This window comes from Mesoplodon bidens (genome assembly GCF_964165515.1).
Source record: "Mesoplodon bidens genome assembly, chromosome: 2".
NCBI classification, from domain to species: Eukaryota; Metazoa; Chordata; class Mammalia; order Artiodactyla; family Ziphiidae; genus Mesoplodon; species Mesoplodon bidens.
The window spans coordinates 43,946,017-43,968,084 of NC_138177.1; the positions used below are offsets into that span (position 1 = coordinate 43,946,017).

The 22,068-nt window shown below is 36.9% G+C and overlaps 1 protein-coding gene across 2 annotated transcripts in view; it reads left to right on the forward strand.

Moving 5' to 3' along the window:
• Positions 1-22,068, forward strand: part of PLA2G4A (phospholipase A2 group IVA) — a 159,112-nt gene that overhangs the window by 69,440 nt on the left and 67,604 nt on the right. For both annotated transcript variants that reach the window (XM_081225468.1, XM_081225469.1), the window contains exons 4-7: positions 978-1,126; positions 1,833-1,946; positions 19,082-19,119; positions 21,894-22,035. In XM_081225468.1, the coding sequence (XP_081081594.1) occupies positions 978-1,126; positions 1,833-1,946; positions 19,082-19,119; positions 21,894-22,035 (443 nt within the window). The remainder of the gene's footprint in view (positions 1-977; positions 1,127-1,832; positions 1,947-19,081; positions 19,120-21,893; positions 22,036-22,068) is intronic.

A 22,068-nucleotide genomic window follows, 5' to 3' on the forward strand; every position in this document is an offset into this window, starting at 1 on the left:
GATATGGGGAGGGAGAAGGGTAAGCTGGGACAAAGTGAGGGAGTGGCATGGGCATATATACACTACCAAACGTAAAATAGATAGCGAGTGGGAAGCAGCCACATAGGACAGGGAGATCAGCTCCATGCTTTGTGACCACCTAGAGGGGTGGGATAAGGAGGGTGGGAGGGAGGGAGACACAAGAGGGAAGAGATATGGGAACATATGTATATGTATAACTGATTCACTTTGTTATAAAACAGAAACTAACACACCATTGTAAAGCAATTATACTCCAATAAAGATGTTTAAAATAAATAAATAAATAAAATGGCACCCATATCATGCCCTCAGGGGATCTTTATGTGTAACAGAAAAAGCTGTCACTTCCTTGAGATGCCCACTTCCATCTTATTGAATACCACCATAATAAATAGAGAACTATTTGTTGACTACTAATGTAAATGCCTCCCTTTAGAGTTCTTCAGCGCACAAACCTGTACAACCATACAAGTCAGCCTTATAACTACAAGCAATACTTATGCCACACCGACTTTCATTATTTTGTTTGGCAAATAACACAGTAGGTTAATTTTTTTCTAATATAAACAATCATGATGATCCTGAACTCATGATCTTGTTGCCATCGTAGTCCTGGGGTGACGGTTATGCTGTGGTTAGCTGAGTGAGATTGTTATCGTTGTCTAGCAGTTGGACTGAGTTGTTGATTGCAGTGAACATGCCCTCTAGGTAGACAGAGGAATTCTGAATAAAGTACCAATAAATGATTCCCTCTCACAGGACTGTTGGGAAGTGCAGGGACATAATATGTAAACAGTATATAACCTATGCCGTTCTATTATATATCATTTTGTCTCAGACATTTTGAATATGTTATTGCAGATTCATTGAAAATAATCTGATAACACATATTAATAAAAACAAATTAGGAATTGATCACATTTTTCCCCCTTCTCATTTGTGTTTACTGTCTGTAGTTGACACTCCAGACCCCTATGTGGAACTTTTCATCTCCTCAACCCCTGACAGCAGGAAGAGAACAAAACACTTCAATAATGACATAAACCCTGTGTGGAATGAGACCTTTGAATTTATTTTGGATCCTAATCAGGACAATGTTTTGGAGGTAAGTGAGTCATTTGGGGACAATGAGATGGCCATTATCATGTTGAGGTTGATGCTTGAGTTTGTCCCCTCACTGCCTTCATTCTTCTCAGTTTGATGTAGTTGGAGTCCAGCTGTGCAGTATATGGTAGATGAGCTTCTAGCTACTGCACATCAAGCTATGTGAGTGTCCAGTGGGAAATACAGGAGCTAGGTGGGGCTGGGAAGAATCTGTTATCCTCCTCACATGCTTTGGAGAAAATATTCGTTCTGTTAGAAAGAGGAGGATCCAAGTACAATAGAATAAAAATATTGTCAATTGATTAGGACTTTAAAATAAATTAACTTTATTAGCTTAAAGTTCAAATAATTAGCTTTAAAATAAGTTCACATAGATCTTTTCCAAAATAGTTGCATAGATTTTCTACATTAATTTCTTTCTCATATTCCAAAAATAGCGTTTCCCTGAAGAGGGGATAAAGTTTCATTTTTCAAAGTATGATAATGTCAATCAGGAAAGTGAAAAATTCATTATTATGTTAGAAGCAAATGTGGCATTCAGACACAAAAGATATAGTATTGTTACCAGTTGAATATTGAGGATTTCAAATGACTGTTAAATATCACTTGAGAACTTTCATTTTTTAAGTGTGATGGAGATTATAGATATAATTTCCAAAGATTCCAGAAAAATTTGATACCTCTGCTCTACCTTTTACTCTCTATAGATCACGTTGATGGATGCCAATTACGTCATGGATGAAACGCTCGGGACAACAATATTTCCCATATCTTCTATGAAAGTGGGAGAGAAGAAAGAGGTTCCTTTTATTTTCAACCAAGTAAGCAGCACAACGAATTATTATTCAACCTTATGTCAGATAAAATCTATTTAACCTGGAAAGTTGCAGCTTAATGTTTGGAAATCCTTCCTTTGCTTCCTTCCTAGTCTTTCTTCCTTTCCTTCCTTCCTTCCTTCCTTCTTTCTTTCTTTCTTTTTCTTTCTTTCTTTCTTTCTTTCTTTCTTTCTTTCTTTCTTTCTTTCTTTCTTTCTTTCTTTTCTTTCTTTTCATTCTTTTCTTAGGTTTGCTGCATTTCTGAAATTTCAATAATTTATTTAAGATTAATAAAACCCTAGAGAAATTATTTATACAGAGCAAACATTGCATTCTGAATTTTACAGGAAACTAGTGTAGTAGTTTATAGTGAGAAATGTAAGCAACTGGTAGACCAGGATTCAGAAAACTGGTTAATGTATTACTTTCTTCTTTTTGGGAACAGCTTGGTGTTTTTGTTCCTTGGAATGATTTTCAAATCTCTCCCCTCACCCACATCTCCTTATCCCTTAACTCCTACCTCCTTTCCTAACTGTTAGCATCCCATATGACCTCTTCCTGAACCACCATGATAATTATGTGTTGTTCATTGGGACTGAATCATCTAAACTGTTCAGACTCAACTCCTGGTCAGGAAACTGGAATACTGGTTATGCATGCCTAATTACAGACCTAATACATAGTTTATATTTATTCCATGAGTATATACCTATTTAGAAACTGACTTAAGCCCAAAGGACCCTGACCAGTTCATGTAATCAGAGTGACTCAGTTGCCTTGAGGACACTCCAGTCACATACTCCCTGCTGATACCTTTAGCTGCTCCAGGAAGCATGTCTTCTATATGTTTTCTATCCAGTGCTAAGAGATACACTGCCCACATTTCTGTTTACCTCTTTTAAAGTTATTTCATTCATTCTTCTTTCAAACGTTTATTGGAGTCTACCAACCATGGTGTTGTGTTCAAGGCACATAAAGAAGAATATGGTACAGGAAGCTCTTCCCTCAATTATCTTCATCTGGGGTGGAGGTGAGGTAGGGGTTGGAAAAGGAAATGAACATAGGGAGTTACATGTGATGAAAAGAAACCACTACACAGTAAGATAAGTATCAATGAGGTGTGTTCAGAGTGCAGGAGGAAGACAGAATAAAGAAAGATTACGTTGTGAGAGGAGGCCAGAGATGGCTCCATATCAGTAGATGATTTTGAGCAGGTCGAACAGTGAACATAGTGGTTAATACCTTGTCATTTGAAGCCAGGTTGTTTGGTGTTTAAATCCCAGCTCTGTTTCTTACCATTTGTTTCATCCTGGGGAAATCACTTAGTTCCTCTGAATCTCAATTTGCTCATCTGTAAAGTGGAGATTATATCTCATAGGAGAATCATTATGATTACATGAGTTAGTTATATTTATATATAATATATCCATATAATTATAGAGTATAATGTATATTACATTTAAATATATTTAGATGTAATTATTTAATTATAACATATAATTTTATATAACATATGATTATATATTACTTAGTTTATATATTAAGTATATAACATTACATATAAAATATATAACAATAATTGATTATAGTAATATATATACTACTCACATAGGTGTATCTTTACATACATATAATGCTTATTGCCTGGTACATATTAAGCAGTATATAAATGTTTGTGAAGAATAGAATTTCAGTAGGCAGAAAAGCAGTTATGAGCGTTCTAGTTTCTAGTAGAAACTGCAAAGGCATGGAGTTTTGAAACAATAAAACAAGTTGGGGCATGACAAGTTACGTGGCTTGGCAAGTACATATTGGTGAGCAGTGGGATAGAGAGAAGTGGCTCAATGTTATAACATCCGCAGACCTCACCTATGGCATGTTGCTAGGATTGGTTCTCAATAAACCCTTGTTGAGGGCTTCATAAGCACAGTTGGCCTTTCTGAAATATAATGTTTTTTTTCTGCCCTTCAGTCTATGACACAAAGACTGATTTTAAGAGAAGATACTGTAGGAAAACATGCCTTTCCTCTCCTCCTGTCATTTCCTATGCTTAGGTGTGTAACCCTGGGGCTCTAAAAAAGGCTTTCTACATTCCTGAATTTAAAGTAGCTTACATAATTATTTTCTTTAGTGTGCTTGAGAAAACAGTTGGCCAAACAGCTTTCTTTCATTACACTGTTTTCAAGAGTCCTTTGTAGTTTTCATCTGAATGACAATTCTTTGAGTTGGTGACCTGTGATGGTAGTGGGAGAAAAGTAAATGCATAATGGCTGGTTGGGGAGACCCCACATTTGTCCCTCAGACCATGTGGCGTGTCCTAAGCAAGCCATCCAGCCCCTCCTCATCCCTGAATCCCCATCTTTCAGAGGAGGACTGTCTTTTGTCTACAGTGTCCACGGAGGTTATAAGAGAAAACGAGTTGCGAGGGAATCATGTGGGAGAGGAGATTTATAAACAGTTCTTGGAGATGGTTAAGGCAACCTGATATAATAAAAAGACCACTTGAGTTTGGCAAAGAAAGGACTTATGCTTCAAGCCAAGACATTATTAGCAAAAACTCCTTCAAAGTTTTGTCATCCAAAAGTTCATACTGAGTCAACATAGAGGGATTTCTGTGGCCAGGAGCCAGCTGGAGAAAGAACAGGAGCCTCCAAGTGGAAATTGCCAGATTCCCAGGGTCCTGCTCTACCCACTCAGGGTAGAAACTGGGAACCGGGAGACCTGGGCTCTCATTTTGTCTGTTACTAACCTCCCTCTAGAGTGTCTGAGTTGTCATTCTTTCTCTCTGAGTCTTATTTGCTTCATCTCTAAAATGAAGGCTTCCATTAACTTTTTGGGGGGAGGCATACTGGGAGGCATGTGGAATCTTAGATCCCAGACCAGGGATGGAACCCGTGCTCCCTGCAGTGGAAGTGCACAGTCTTAACCACTGGACCACTAGGGTAGTCCCTCCCTTAACTTATCTCTAAATACTTTTTAATTTATAAAATTCTGTGCTCTAGAAAGAAGATCTTATTTTTCACTTGACTATTTTTACCCAGAAGTGTTCAATGCTTCCCATTTTACAGATATGGAGAAACATGATAATGTATTAAAAAATCTTTATTATGCAGTTTTATAGTACTGACCTATCCATAGATTATTTTTTAATATGAGAATTTGAGCCTCTATTGTGTACCTGAAACTTCGATTAATATTAAGAAAGCTATTAAAAGTTTCATTTTCAAGGAACTGATAGTCTGTTTGGAAAGGAGCAGACATTCACGTATAAACTGATAAGTAATATAATAAGCAGTCTCATGAGGCATCTATTCATTGATTTACTTACTTACTTATTAAACACTGAGTGTGTTCCAGGCAGTATTCTAGGTGATGGGCAAACAGCAGAGGACATGGTGGATGATGGTTCCCAGGGAGCTTGCATGCTGATGGGGAAAGTAAATAGGCAACAGGAAGCAAAAAGATAATCAACACAATATCGACTAGTGATAAATGCTGTGAAAAAAATAAAATATAGGGAAGTGATAGAGAACAATTGGTGGGCAAGTGAGTTTATATAGTCAAAAAAGGCCTTTCTAAGGTATTATATTTTGCTTCAAATTTTATTATCAAAATTTTCAAGCATATACAAAGTTGAAATATTTCTACATTGGATACCCATATAACTGCTACCTAGGTTCTACAATTAACATTTTATTCTACTTGCTTTTCACATATCTTTCTATCTGTCCGTCCATCAAACCATTTTGCTACATTATTTATTTGTTTGTTTGTTTGTTTGTTTTTGTGGCCATGCCATGTGGTTTGTGGGATCTTAGTGCCCCGACCAGGGATGGAACCCGGGCCCTCCGCAGTGAAACTGTGGAGTCCTAACCACTGGACCGCCAGGGAATTCCCCATCTTGATACATTGAAACACAAACTGCAGACAATAGTATGCTTCATCCCTAAAGACTTCAGCGTATCATCAACTAGAGTTCATTATTTACAAATTTATAATTGTAAGTGCTAAATAAATCGTGTAGACAATGTATACAATGAGAGTTATAAGAAGGAATTATTCATCCATTCATTCATTTCACAAATAACTATTGAGCACTTATTGTGTGTCAGACAGTCTTTAGGCACTACCTATTCAGAAATAAATAAAACAAACAGGAATCCCTACCCTAATGGAACTTATATTCTACTTAGTAAGATAAATAAGTAAAGGATGCCTGTGTTGGATAGTGATAGAGATAAGTGCTAAATAAACCAAGGATGGAGGAGAGGAGAGTATGCATATGTGTGTGAAGAGGGTTGCAAATGCAGTTCCAAAACTGTGGCTGAGAAAAGCATCTCTGATGATACCTGAGGGAAGAAGCCACTCTGAGTAGGAAGGTCCTGAAGCAGAAGTTTGCCTGGCTAGTTGAGTAACAGCAAGGAGGAGAGCACGGCTGGAACGCAGAGAGTAGTAGGGAGAGTAGTAGGAGATGAGGACGGGGCATGGGGTTACAGTGGACCATTGTGGGTTACAGTGGATACCAATGGTATGGGCTTGTTCCTAAAGGAAGGATGTGGTTGGCTCACTAAAGGGGTGGAAGGCCATTCTGGTGGAGAGAACAGCCTGAGCCTTTGCTCACAGTTCCAGGACTAGAAAAGACAAGCACGTTCAGGAAATTGTGTCTAGACAAGTGCCAGGGGACCAGAGCATTTGTACATGAAGGAAGAACAGGTACATGGGGATCAAACTTTAGCAGAGCCCAAATTCAGGTAGCTGGGTTTAGATATTATCTTATTGACAGCAGTGACTCATGGAAGGTTTCTGACCAGGTCATGGGGAATTTAGAGCAAACAGGATTTGGCTTTTTCCTCAGAAGTATTACTAAACCAAAAGTTGGTAGGTAAAGATAAAGAATGTTTGATATTGAAAATAAGAAGGCTGATGCAGCTTTAGCAGATGATCTCTGTCGAAAGTGGCAGGTATGAGGAATATGGGGTGACTTGAACAAAGTGTAGCATTAGCTTTAGTGTGTCAGTAAAAGTGGAATGGAATGATTGCTTAGTGGCGGTGAGGATCGGCTGAAGTTGGAAAGCAGGAATTTTTTCAGCTTTTCCTGAGACTATGATTTATCATTCAACTCAATTTCAGAATGCTCCCTCTCTCTTTTTTAAATTTTTATTTTTTTTAAGGAGAAAGCCAATTTGGGTCCACGGTTTTGTTTCCCAGCTAACATTTATAAAATCCGGGTTAGGCTGTGCTTGTTGGAATCCTAAGTTTAGAGAGTGTCAGAGTTGTCATTTGAGAGAAACTGGTGGGACGTGCAGCTTTTGACCCCAGGCTCCAAGTCAGACAGACACTGTCTGGGATGGAATCATGATTCGGCTACTTATTCACTGAGTGATGTCAGATGAGTTATTTTTTTTCTCTTCACCTTGCATGCCCCTTTGTGAAACAGAGCTGTATATATATCATACCTACCTCTAAAGGTTGTGGTTATGGTTAAATGCGTTAATACATGGAGAGTTTTAGAACAGTGCCTGGCCCAGTAAACAGTAAATAAATATTAGATATTCTCATTTAATTATACTGGCCAGATTGAACTATTTGTCAAGTGCTTCATGAAACTGACTTAACTGACTATATCGAAATGAACTTATTTATATACGGGTAGAGTCTATAAATTTAGTAATAATTTGTTTCAACACAGTTCAAAATCAAGAATGCTCTAGTCACCCATTACTGAATATATTAAGTGTGGCTTTGGGTTGCAATATCCCATTTTAAAGCAGAAAGAATTCCTTCCAAATTTAGTGTGTTTTGTGTAAACAAAGTAGCCCACTTCAAGAAAATCATGAACATGCTAAGATTTGGAAGTAAGACAGGGAAAAATTACACTTCTTTATTCTCTAGATGAATCTTTATCTTGGCCAATATTCTGAGAAAGGTAGCCTCTGATTTTCCACTGTGTAGTGTTTTAATTTGACATATTTATTTAGAAGTTAGTGTTATTGTTTAAAAATAGCCATGTCTCACGGTTTCTGTCGCACCTAATTTTGGCTGAATGCTTTCTTTGATTTTTGCTCATTCCTGATTGCAACTTGAAAATAAATGAGAGAGTTCTGTAGAAGAGATAGTGACAAAACTTTTAAAAAATGGGAGTTTTGATGGTGAGTCAGTATCAGGATGATTTCATTGGAAAACCATGTATTGATGTGTGAAGACAAAGACTACAATTTAGCAAAGTGAATGAGACCAAGCAGACTTTGGAGGGAAAACAAGAGAAATATATAATTTTGTGAGAAATTTGGGAGATCTTTGGCTAAGATGTGAATGCCATTACATTGATGCAGGGCAGAGTTCAGAAGTAGGTCAAACAATTCCAGGCTTTATGAGAGAATGCATTTTTATTTTGGAACACTAGCAATGGAAACTTAAGTGAGTCTCTTTTCATACTTCTACAGTTTATAACTTTTAAATTACAGGGCATTTTAGAGTGCTCTTGTATCCTTGGGGTCCTCTTCTGGACCTAAGCTCCATCAGGGACTAGAACACTTTCAGCCTATTTACTGTTGTTACCCAGCCTGACACACATCAGACACTTTCATTTCTGAATGCACTTATAGGAAATATAGAAAATCTGGGAAGTGCTCAGACGGGCATAATGAAAGTAAATGAAGTTTAAAAAAGAGAAAAACTTAAGATTGTGAGAGATTTCCATTTGGAGAAAAAAAGATAGTGTTTTGGCTTGGTACTAGTGCTCTAGGAAATCTGGTTTATTGTATGATAGCTGATGATTACACAGCTCTTTCTGAATTTCCAGTGTCCACATAAAGAAAAGGGACCTTAAATTAAGAACAAAGAGATTGTTGTCAAATAAAAGGAAGAAAACTCTGTGTGATAGAGTGAAACGTGGCTACAGGGAAAATAGTTTAATTTTTAATCTTTCAAATCTTTTAAGACTGTCTGGGTTATCTGGGGAGACACAATTATCCTGAATTCTTGGGTGATGGATTATATGATTCCTGGTAATAAATGCTAAATTAATTAAGAAATTAGATATATTAACTAGATTTACGGTGGTGATCATTTTGCATTATATACAAATATTGAATCATTATGTTACATACCTGAAACTAATATGTTATATGGCAATTATATCTCAGTCAAAAAATGTTAGTTTTTAGTGTTATCAAAAAGTCACGTGTGTTTAAAAAGATGATTTTAGCAGTGTATCATTCAATTTTAAACATGCAAAATTTATTTACATGCGACCTTGTTTGAATTGGTGGGATTGTAACTTCTACTCTGCACTTGAATTGCCTATTTGTTAGATCCACATATGATTACTTCTTCATAGGATGAAGTTACAGTTTATGGAAACATGATTTTTTGCAAAAGTTGCCCTTTTTTTGGATATAATTTTATTTGCTATCTTGCATAGGTCAGGTAAATACAGGCAAAGCAAAAAATACTATGTAATTCTCTTGAAAGATATAAATGATTATCGAATCAACATGGTAATAAGTTGCTCTTTGTTTCTACCAAGGGGGAAAAAAAGAGTAAATTGACTCAGGAGGGATCAGAATTCAAAATAAAGTTTTATTGAAAGTGAAGTTTGTAAATACTGGAGTATTTTAATAAGAGAAGGCATGGCATATTTGATGAGCTCTTTACTAATAGGATAGATTTTCAAATTAAAAATTATTTGACTGTGTGCATCTTTTGGAAATAATAATTTTAAATGACTTCCTTCATGCCAGGCACTATGCTTGTTGCATTAGCTTTATTATTTCAAAATGACCCGGGGAAGTTTGCAAGATAATTCGTGGGTTAGATACTTTTAAAATTATTTTTAAGTCTGAAATGGCTTTTTTTAAAAATAGTTTCTCTCCTATAGTTCCCCTCCCCTGCCCCAACTGAACATCTCCCATTGTAAGCATCTAAAATTGCTTTCCACTGTGGAATTCAAAAAAGAGATTGTTGTTTCCCCCCAAGAACATACAATGAGTACAGCCTGTTTCTCACATTAATAATTCCTAGAAGAGGTGGAGCTCTCTTCATTGTCCTTGTTCCTGGCTAAGTATTATGGGGTGGGGGAGACCCAGGGAAATTTGATTACCTTTCCTTCTAATTGCCTTGATAATGCAAGCCACCTGAAAGAGTGTGATGCAGAGATGCTTCATGGAGTGTGTGGGAAGGAGTTTACAATAATTGTTTAATGCCTCACAGGAAGCACATATTTTTGTGGCACTTTTATCTGAATGACATGTTCCAGGTGCAAGATGCAGAGAGATTGTGAATGTCCATCTTCATAGCATGTCTGAACATAGTGCATCAAGAGGGAAAATTTTAAATTTCCTCCAGGTTGTGAGTGGTCCACTTGGGCAACACATGGAAGTAAGGATCAGAATCCATGTGACAAGAAACATGGCAGCACCTTCTATAACACTCTGAATGGTGGAAATATCCTGTGTTTTCTCTTCTCTCATCCTGCTTTCATTTAAAGAGTCTTAGCAGTCTGTCTAGGATCATGGATGTCTCAGCCAAGAAATGTTGCAGATGGACGTAGAAGGGATATTCTTATGGAGAAGACAAATATGACCATAAACATAGCACAGCTAATTTTCCTTTTGTTAAATTGTTGGGACAAGTAGTCATTAGATATATTCAGGCATCAGATTTTTTTCTTTTCTTTTTTTTTTTTTTTTTTTGGCTGTGCTGCACAGCTTGTGGGATCTTAGTTCCCCGACCAGGGATTGAACCCATACCCTCAGAAGGGAAAGCACAGAGTCCTAACCACTGGACTGCCAGGGAATTCCGAGGCATCAGATATTTCAAAATGTAAAATGTTTAGGGATCTGCCAGTTGAGAAGCCAGCTTTTTCCCAAACATTTTCTGTCATGAGATGGCACATGGGAATAGGAAGCCCATTCCAGCTTTGAATCTTTCCATTTGTTAGACTGGAAACTACATATTGAGCTCAAACTCAGTTCAAACTTCATATTGAGCTGTATTCTTGTTCTTTTAATTTCCATTCTTCCTTGGTGCTTTTGCCCTGTGGAGATAAAAACCGTAAATCTAGTCTCATTTTAATAGCAGCTTTCATGTATTTCTTTAAAACAAGCAGACTGTGTTTTACCCATGTCTCATTTTTCTAACAATGTCTGAAGAAGTGACCTCATTCAATATAAAATGTTTTCCAAGCCCTCTTTGGGAAAGACTCCATTTGAAAGTGGAAATGGGGATGTGCTGGGATGTAGTCTGAGCAGTGCTTTCATTGATAGAATGCACAGCAATTACATTAATTGTTTAGAAGCCAATTGTCTTTTTGACTTAAAACTGAACTACAGTTCATCTGGGCACGTATAATTCCATTTGTACTAGGATTCTTGATTATTTTATTAACTTCAAAGCAATATTTCTATTCATAGAATTCCATACATAAGAACTGCTGTCTGGGTGGGACCAGCCCATGATTTTATCGCTAGTAGCAATGAAAATTTTTTTAATTTAATTTAATTTTTTATACAAAAGGTTCTTATTTGTTATCTATTTTGTACACATCAGCATATACGTGTCAATGCCAACCTCCCAATTCATCCCATCACGAACCCCCACACCTGCCTTCCCCCCTTGGTGTCCATACATTTCTTCTCTACATCTGTGTCTCTATTTCTGCCTTGCAAACAAGTTCATCTTCACCATTTTTCTGGATTCCACATATATGTGTTAATATATGATATTTGTTTTTCTTTTTCTGACTTACTTCACTCTGTATGACAAGTCCAACCACATCTCTACAAATGACCCAATTTCGTTCCTTTTTATGGCTGAGTAATATTCCATTGTATATATGTACCACATCTTCTTTATCCATTTGTCTGTCAATGGGCATTCAGGTTGCTTCCATGACCTGGTTATTGTAAATAGTGCTGCAATGAACATTGGGTTGCATGTTTCTTTTTGAATTATGGTTTTCTCTGGGTATATGCCCAGTAGTGGGATTGTTGTGTCATATGATAATTATATTTTTAGTTTTTCAAGGAACCTCCATACTGTCCTCCATAGTGGCTGTATCAACTTACATTCCCACCAAACAGTGCAAGAGGGTTCCCTTTTTCCACACCCTCTCCAGCATTGCTGTTTGTAGATTTTTTGATGATGCCCATTCTAATCAGTGTGAGGTGATACCTCATTGTAGTTTTGATTTGCATTTCTCTAATAGTTAGTGATGTTGAGCAGCTTTTCATGTGCCTCTTGGACATCTGTATGTCTTATTTGTAGAAGTGTCCATTTAGGTCTTCTGCCCATTTTTTGATTGGGTTGTTTGTTTTTTTTAATATTGAGCTGCATGAGCTGTTTATATATTTTGGAGATTAATCCTTCATCCATTGATTCATTTGCAAATACTTTCTCCCATTCTGAGGGCTGTCTTTTCATCTTGTTTATGGCTTCCTTTGCTGTGCAAAAGCTTTCAATTTTCATTAGGTCCCATTTGCTTATTTTTGTTTTTATTTCCATTACTCTAGGAGGTGGGTCACAAAAGATCTTGCTGTGATTTATGTCAGAGTGTTCTTCCTATGTTTTCCTCTAAGAGTTTTACAGTGCCTGGTCTTACATTTAGGTCTTCAATCCATTTTGAGTTTATTTTTGTGTAAGGTGTTACTGAGTGTTCTAATTTCATTCTTTTACGTGTAGCTGCGCAGTTTTCCCAGCACCACTTATTGAAGAGACTGTCTTTTCTCCATTGTATATCCTTGCCTCCTTTGTCATATATTAGTTGACCATAGGTGTGTGGGTTTATCTTTGGGTTTTCTATCCTGTTCCATTCATCTATATTTCTGTTATTGTGCCAGTACAATATTGTCTTGATTACTGTAGCTTTGTAGTATAGTCTGAAGTCAGGGAGCCTGATTCCTCCAGCTCCATTTTTTTCCCCTCAAGATTGCTTTGGCTATTCGGGGTCTTTTGTGTCTCCACACAAATTTAAAAATTTTTTGTTCTACATCTGTAAAAACTGCCATTGGTAATTTGATAGGGATTGCATTGAATCGGTTGATTGCTTTGGGTAGTATAGTCCTTTTCACAATATTGATTCCTCCAATCCAAGAACATGGTATAGCTCTCTATCTGTTTGTGTCATCTATGATTTCTTTCATCAGTGTGTTAGTTTTCTGAGTACAGAACTTTTACCTCCTTAAGTAGGTTTATTTCTAGATATTTTATTCATTTTGTTGCAGTAGTAAATGGGAGTATTTCCTTAATTTCTCTTTCTGATCTTTCATTGTTAGTGTATAGGAATGCAAGAGATTTCTGTGCATTAATTTTGTATCCTGCAACTTTACCAAATCCATTGATTAGCTCTAGTAGTTTTCTGGTGGCATCTTTAGGATTCTCTATGTATAGTATCATGTCATCTGCAAACAGTGACAGTTTTACTTCTACTTTTCCAATTTCTATTCCTTTTATTACTTTTTCTTCTCTAATTACTGTAGCTAGGACTTCCAAAACTATGTTGAATAATGGTGACGAGTGTCAACATCCTTGTCTCATTCCTGATCTTATAGGAAATGCATTCTGTTTTTCACCATTGAAAAGGATGTTTGCTGTGGGTTTGTCATATATGGCCTTTATTATGTTGAGGTAGGTTCCCTCTGTGCCCACTTTCAGGAGAATTCTTATCTAAATGGATGTTGAATTTTGTCAAAAGCCTTTTCTGCATCTATTGAGATGATCATATGGTTTTTATTCTTCAATATATTAATATGGTGTATCACATTGATTAATTTGTATATATTGAAGAATCCTTGCACCCCTGGGGTAAATCCCACTTGATCATGGTGTATGATCTTTTAAATGTGTTGTTGGATTCTGTTTGCTAGTATTTTGTTGAGGAGTTTTGCATCTATATTCATCGCTGATATTGGTCTGTAATTTTCTTTCTATGTAGTATCTTTGTCTGGCTTTGATATCAGGGTGATGGTGACCTTGTAGAATGAATTTAGGAGTGTTCTTTCCTCTGCAATTTTTTGGAAGAGCTTGAGAAGGATGGGTGTTAGCTATTCTCTAAATGTTTGATAGAATTCCCCTGTGAAGCCATCTGGTCCTGGGCTTTTGTTTGTTGGAAGATTTTTAATCCCAGTTTCAATTTCATTACTTTTGATTGGTCTGTTCATATTTTCTATTTCTCCTGATTCAGTCTTAGAAGGTTATACCTTTCGAAGAATTTGTCCATTTCTTCCAGGTTGTCCATTTTTTGGCATAGAGTGACTTGTATTAGTCTCCTAGGATGCTTTGTATTTCTGTGGTGTCCATTGTAACTTCTACTTTTTCCTTTCTAATTTTATTGATTTGAGTCCTCTCCCTCTTTTTCTTGATGAGTCTGGCTAAAGGTATATCAATTTTGTTTGTCTTCTCAAAGAACCAGCTTTTAGTTTTATTGATCTTTGCTATTGTATTCTTTGCTTCTATTTCATTTATTTCTGCTCTGATCTTTATGATTTCTTTCCTTCTACTAACTTTGGGTTTTGTTTGTTCTTCCTTGTCTAGTTCCTTAAGGTGTAAGGTTAGATTGTTTATTTGTGATTTTTCTTGTTTCTTGAGGTAAGATTGTGTTGCTATAAACTTCCCTCTTCGAACTGCTTTTGCTGCATCCCATAGGTTTTGGATTGTCATGTTTTCTTTGTCATTTGTCTCTAGGTATGTTTTGACTTCCTCTTTGATTTCTTCAGTGATCTATTGGTTGTTTAGTAATGTACTGTTTAGCCTCCATGTGTTTGTGCTTTTTACGTTTTTTTCCCTGTAATTGATTTCTAATTTCATAGTGTTGTGGTCAGAGGAGATGCTTGATTTGATTTCAGTTTTCTCAAATTTACCACGGGTTGATTTGTGACCCAAGATGTGATCTAACCTGGAGAATGTTCCGTGTTCACTTGAGACGAAACTGTAATCTGCAGTTTTCGGATGGAATGTCCTATAAAATATCAGTTAAATGTATCTGGTCTATTGTGTCATTTAAAGCTTGTGTTTCCTTATTAATTTTCTGTCTGGTGATCTGTGCTTTGGTGTAAGTGAGGTGTTAAAGTCCCCCACTATTATTATGTTACTGTCGATTTCCTCTTTTAGAGCTGTTAGCATTTGCCTTATGTATTGAGGCACTCCTATGTTGGGTGCATATATATTTATAATTGTTATATCTTCTTCTTGGATTGATCCCTTGGTCATTATGTAGTGTCCTTCCTTGTCTCTTGTAACATTCTTTATTTTAATGTCTATTTTATCTGATATGAGTATTGCTACTAGAGCTTTCTTTTGATTTCCAATTGCATGGAATATCTTTTTCCATCCCTTCACTTTCAGTCTGTATGTGTCCCTAGGTCTGAAGTGGGTCTCTTGCAGACAGCATATATATGGGTCTTGTTTTTGTATCCATTCACCAAGCCTGTGTCTTTTGGTTGGAGCATTTAATCCACTCATATTTAAGGTGATTATTGATATGTATGGTCCTATTACCATTTTCTTAATTGTTTTGTGTTTGTTTTTGTAGGTCCTCTTCTTCTCTTGTGTTTCCCACTTAGAGAAGTTTCTTTAGCATTTGTTCTAGAGCTGGTTTGGTGGTGCTGAATTCTCTTAGCTTTTACTTGTCTGTAAAGCTTTTGATTTCTCCGTCAAATCTGAATGAGATCCTTGCTGGGTAGAGTAATCTTGGTTGTAGGTTCTTCTCTTTCATCACTTTAAATATATCATGCCACTCCCTCCTGTCTTGTAGAGTTTCTGCTGAGAAATCAGCTGTTAACCTTATGGGAGTTCCCTTGTATGTTATTTGTCATTTTCCCCTTGTTGCTTTTAATAATTTTTCTTTGTTTTTAATTCTTGACAATGTGATTACTATGTGTCTCGGCCTGTTTCTGCTTGGGTTTATCCTGCCTGGGACTCTCTGCGCTTCCTGGACTTGGGTGGCTATTTCCTTTCCCATGTTAGGGAATTTTTCGACTATAATCTCTTCAAATATTTTCCCAGGCCCTTTCTCTCTCTCTTCTTCTCTGGGACCCCTATAATGTGAATGTTGGTGCGTTTAATGTTGTCCCAGATGTCTCTTAGTCTGTCTTCATTTCTTTTCATTCTTTTTTCTTTATTCTGTTCCATGGCAGTGATTTCCACCATTCTGTCTTCCTGGTCAGCTATCCATTCTTCTGCCTCAGTTATTCTACTATTGATTCCATCTAGTATATTTTTCATTTTAGTTATTGTATTTTTCATCTCTGTTTGTTTCTTCTTTAATTATTCTAAGTGTGTTTTCTTTCATCCTTCTAGGTCTTTGTTAAACGTTTCTTGTATCTTCTCAGTCTTTGCCTCCATTCTTTTTCTGAGGTCCTGGATCATCTTCACTATCATTACTCTGAATTCTTTTTCTGGAAGGTTGCCTAGCTCCACTTCATTTAGTTGTTTTTCTGGTGTTGTATCTTGTTCTTTCATCTGGTACATAGTCCCCTACCTTTTCATTTTGTCTATCTTTCTGTGAATGTGGTTTTTGTTACACAGGCTGTAGTAATGTAGTTCTTCTATCTGCTGTCTTCTCTCTGGAGGATGAGACTATCTAAGAGGCTTGTGCAAACTTCCTGATGGGAGGGACTGGTGGTGGGTAGAGCTGGGTGTTGCTCTGGTGGGCAGAGCTCAGTAAAACTTTAATCTGCTTTTCTGCTGATGCATGGAGTGAGTTCCCTCTCTGTTGGTTGTTTGGCCTGAGGTGATTCAGTTCTGGAGGCTATAAGCTCTTTGGTGGGGCTAATGTGGGACTCCAGGAGGGCTCTTGCCAAGGAGTACTTCCCAGAACTTCTGCTGCCAGTGTCCTTGTCTCCACGGTGAGCCAGAAACACCCCCCACCTCTGCCGGAGACCCTCCAACACTAGTAGGTAGCTCTGGTTCAGTCTCCTATGGAGTTACTGCTCCTTCCCCCTGGTTCCTGATGCACATAGTACTTTGTGTTTGCCCTCCAAGAATGGAGTCTCTGTTTCCCCCAGTCCTGTAGACGTCCTGCAATCAAATCCCATGAGCCTTCAAAGTCTGATTCATCTAGGAACTCCTCCTTCTGTTGCCAGACCCCCAGGTTGGGAAGCCTGATGTGGGGCTCGGACCCTTTACTCCACTGGGTGGACTTCTGTGGTATAATTGTTCTCCGGTTTGTGAGTCACCCACCCGGTGGTTATGGGATTTGACTTTATTGTGATTGCACCCCTCTTACTGTCTCATTGTGGCTTCTCCATTGTCTTTGGATGTGGGGTATCTTTTTTGTTGAGTTCCAGTGTCTTCCTGTCAATGATTGTTCAGCAGTTAGTTGGGATTCTGGTGCTCTTGCAAGAGGGAGTGAGCACACGTCCTTCTACTCAGCCATCTTGAACCAATCTCCCAATGTGATATTTCTTGATAGGAAAAGATGCCTGATGTGCTCCCACTCCACACACCCATGCACAATAATTCAGTGGATACTTATTGATTGTATGTTGTATGCCAAATACTGTGCAATGAACATGTAATAGAGACCTATTTAAGACAGAGCTTACGATTTAGTGGGAAAGGCAAATTTTGGGACAGATTTCCATACCGTTTTCTTACTAATAAAATTCAGTACTGAGAATTATCCATGAACTTATTTTAACATTTTGGAAAGCTCCTTCTAGTTTATTTCTTTCCATCCCCTGAAATCAAAAAAGAAAAAGCCAATAATCGAAAGCATTTTATGTTGGCTCAAAAAATATCCTCTTCCTATTTTAAGAGGCATATCCTAGTTCTGTTCTATTTGAAGGTATTCAACAGCTTCATTCTAGCTATATTCTTATGGTAACTGATGTAATAAAAATAATAGCACCGTCTTACACTTGTGCAGGAAACTTCGAAATATTTTCTCATTTGGTTCTCTCAACAATCTAAAGTTACATTATTCATAACTAATGGCAGGGATAGTATTGAGAAGGCCTTTCTATACAATAGATTTATAGCCTCTGGAAAGACATCTTTTAATACCCCTTTTCTCTGTGGATATTAGTAATTCTTTTTTTTATTAAACCCAAATTGGCCCACTGACAGGATGGATTCCTCCCATAAGTTTGGTTGGTTCATATAGTGTTGAAAAAATAAAAACCTGAGTCCCACATCCCATTTGTAGATGTTTCTTAAGCTAACCACAGTTGGTTGGCCCCTGGGTCCTGCTGTCCACCTTGGATAGGCGTTCTGTCTTTAGTTTACTATAGCCTGCACTTGTCACAAATGCACAAGTGTTAATTTTCACCCATGTTTTCTTTAACTTTGGCCTCTGATTCTGAGGCCTGGACAGCCCCAGAATGATGATACACATCTTCATATTTTTAGATCTCAGGAAGTTTTTACGATTTTTGAGTAATGATTTTGGTATACACTGCTTCTTTTTAATGAAGAAGGAAAACAACCATGCCAAGACAATTCTTATGCTTGTTAAAATGATGTATAGCAGGGTCCCCAACCCCTGGGCCATGGACCAGTACCAGTCTGTGGCCTGTTAGGAACCAGGCTGCACAGCAGGAGGTGAGCTGCAGGCAAGTGAGCAAAGCTTCATCTGTATTTACAGCTGCTCCCCATCGCTTGCATTACTGCCTGAGCTCTGTCTCCTGTCAGCATTATGGTGAGTTGTGTAATTATTTCATTATATATTACAATGTAATAATAATGGAAATAAAATGCACAGTAAATGTAAGGTGATTGAATCAACCCAAAACTATCCCCCCTGCCAATCTGTGGAAAAATTGTCTTCCACAAAACCGGTCCCTGGTGCCAAAAACGTTGGGGGCCGCTGATGTATAGGATTTCCCTGGCAGTCCAGTGGTTAAGACTCTGTGTTTCCACTGCAGGGGGAACAGGTTCAATCCCTGGTTGGGAAATTAAGATCTCACATGCCGTGTGGCGCAAATGATGTATAAAGTAGGTTTGCCTCATGAAAAATAGCAAAGAAATTATTTATTGAGATACACCTGTAATTTAGGGTCTTCATGGAGCTATGTTACTTTTATTTTTAGTAAATTTTTAGGTTAAAAATAATCTGTCACTCAAAAATTATTTTGACTTTGTTTGCATTATATATAATACGCTTCCATTTTATAACCCTAATCTGACTAATATATCTATCCTAGGTCACTGAAATGATTCTGGAAATGTCTCTTGAAGTTTGGTAAGTCCATTTATTTTGTTGGATGGAAGATATTATGAGTCATCTACTGACTGATTTTAATTGTTAAAGAGTATACTTTTAATATATGAAATAACTCTGACACCTTTGAGTATCAAAAATGCATTAAATGTACTTTGGTTTTCTTTAGCTCTCTCCTAATAACTACAGCATTAAAAAAACAACAACCTAAAACTAATATTCTTTGCTTAGTTTTCCAGTAGTTTGGTAGTTAAATCATAAATATCAGAAGAGCCTTCAGAAGGGGCTGTTCCTCAAGTTAAATATATATTCCCATAGAAATAAATACAGCTATTGAAGCCTATTTTCATTGCTGATTCAGATAGGTATTAAAAACTATGACAGTGAACATACACAGGAAACTGTAAGAGGAAAAACTGAAAATTGAGACTGTCTTTGTTCATAATGATCATCAGGAAAACAAATGGTTAAGTCCCATGATGTGTGTTGCTCTTTCAAAGTGGTCTCCAAAAATGAATGTTGGAAATTCATTTATTTATTTTCATGTGGTGAGTCTTAGGGGAGTCTCAGGCCTGCCTTGAGAATTAGCTCAACTCTGACCTCATGCTAAGGTTGATAGATCCCACTTCCCTCAACCTCTCTGCATCTCTTTGAACTTCCCTGTTGAAGTGGGTTTTACCAGAGTTACTAGTACACATTTTATTTACACGAACATCACAAAATTAGTGTAGCATTCTCATTTCTTATGATTTGCTAAATGAATGATGACGGATACATTGACATTGGGTTTAAGTATTTCTCTTATTTTGATCCCCAGAAAATGTTGGTTCAACTTAAAAAATTATTACATAAATTACTACTGTCATTCAATATATGTCAGCATGTATCAAAGGACAGTCCAACTTTTTTAGTTGTGATATTTTCAATTACATCGATTCTTGCTTACAAGTGGTATATTTTGGCATGAGATTAGAAATATTTTTGTTACTTGACTATGAAAGTAATGCTATTTGTTTTAATGGGAAATGATCTTCACTGGTGTAATTAGGACAATATTATGCTTTAATAAAACAGAGTTATCAAAAAAATGTAGGGAAAAAAACCTCAGCTAAATGTATACAGAGGTCCAGAAGCAATTTACTATATATTTACAGGGAACTTTAATCAAACTCTGTTTTTATATACTAATTTGTCTTGACTCTAAAATGAAATGTTGAACTTCCCTTGTGGAGATTAAGAATCCGCCTGCCAGAGTGAAGTAATTCAGAAAGAGAAAAACAAATACTGTATGCTAACACATAAATATGGAATCTAAAAAAAAAAAAAGTACTGATGAACCTAGTGGCAGTGCAGGAATAAAGACATAGACGTAGAGAATGGACTTGAGGACATGGCGGGGGAGGGGAGGGGGAAGCTGGGGCGAAGTGAGAGTAGCATCAACATATATACACGACCGAATGTACAATAGTTAGCTGGTGGGAAGCAGCAGCAGAGCACAGGGAGATCAGCTGGGTGCTTTGCGATGACCTAGAGAGGTGGGATAGGAGGGTGGGAGGGAGGCTCAAGAGAGAGGGGATATGGGGATATATGTATACATAGGGCTGATTCACGTTGTTGTACAACAGAAACTAACACAGTATTGTGAAGCAATTATACTCCAATAGAGATCTATTAAAAAAAAAAAGAATCCGCCTGCCAATGCAGGGGGCATGGGTTCAATCCCTGGTCCAGGAAGATTCCCACATGCCATGGAGCAACTAAGCCCGTACGCCACAACTACTGACCCCACGCACCACAGCTACTGAAGCCCGAGTGTCGAGAGCCCGTGCTCCGCAACAAAAGAAGCCGCTGCAATGAAAAACCTGTACACTGTGATGAAAATAGCCCCCGCTCACTACAACTAGAGAAAGCCTGCACACAGCAACGAAGACCCCAACACAGCCTAAATAAATAAATAAAATAAAGTAAAATAAAATGAAATCTTCATTAAAGAAAAACTCAATTTTTCACAGAATGTCTTCCATTAAATATAAAATAAAATCAGGAAAGAAATTAATTAGAGAGTTAAAGATAGTACATAAAAGAAGACACACACAAGCCATACGTCTGTTACTATATTTATAAAATTGCTCAACATATTTTGAATTTTCTTTTAGATATTTTTGTACTGATATCTTCTAAGCATCTATGTTCATTGCTTTATTTGTAGATCTTTTAAAAATCATGCTTCTCGTGCTTAATGTAAGATAATGATCAACATAGTACATTACAAGGAACATGAGTTCCAGAATGAGAAGCCCTGGATTTAAATATCTACTTGCTAATTTTGTTAACAGTTGAAAGATTTCTAATTACTTTTTTACTCATTTGTAAAATAAGAAAAGTACTTTATATCTATTGTGATGATTTAATGAGGTGTTCTTCCTAAAGAGCATGTATTATAGGAAACTTTTCCACATGTATATACATGTTTGTGGTGGTACTGTTTGCAGTAGTTAAAAAAATTGGACATAATGTCAATATTTATGGGTACATAAATTGTGCTCTAATTATATAATGAAAATACTCCATAATAGTAAATATATTTGAATTAGTTCTACTCATAAACACAGATGAATCTCAAAAACAAAATGTTCAATGGAAAAAAATGATTTGCAGAATACATACAGTTGATAGCATTTATACAAAAATTAGAAACCTGTAAAGTGACTCTATATATTATTTAGAACTAAATGTATAATGTAAAATACAAGGCTACTGGAGACATTGGTTCATGATCTCTATTTTATATACAGTTCATCCCCAGACCTCCGATTTAGTATGGCTCTGTGTGACCAGGAGAAAGCTTTCCGACAACAGAGAAAAGAAAACATAAAGGAAAACATGAAGAAGCTCCTGGGTCCAAAGAATAGTGAAGGCTTGTATTCTACACGTGATGTGAGTTGGAAATTTTTCAAATGTTATTGCAAC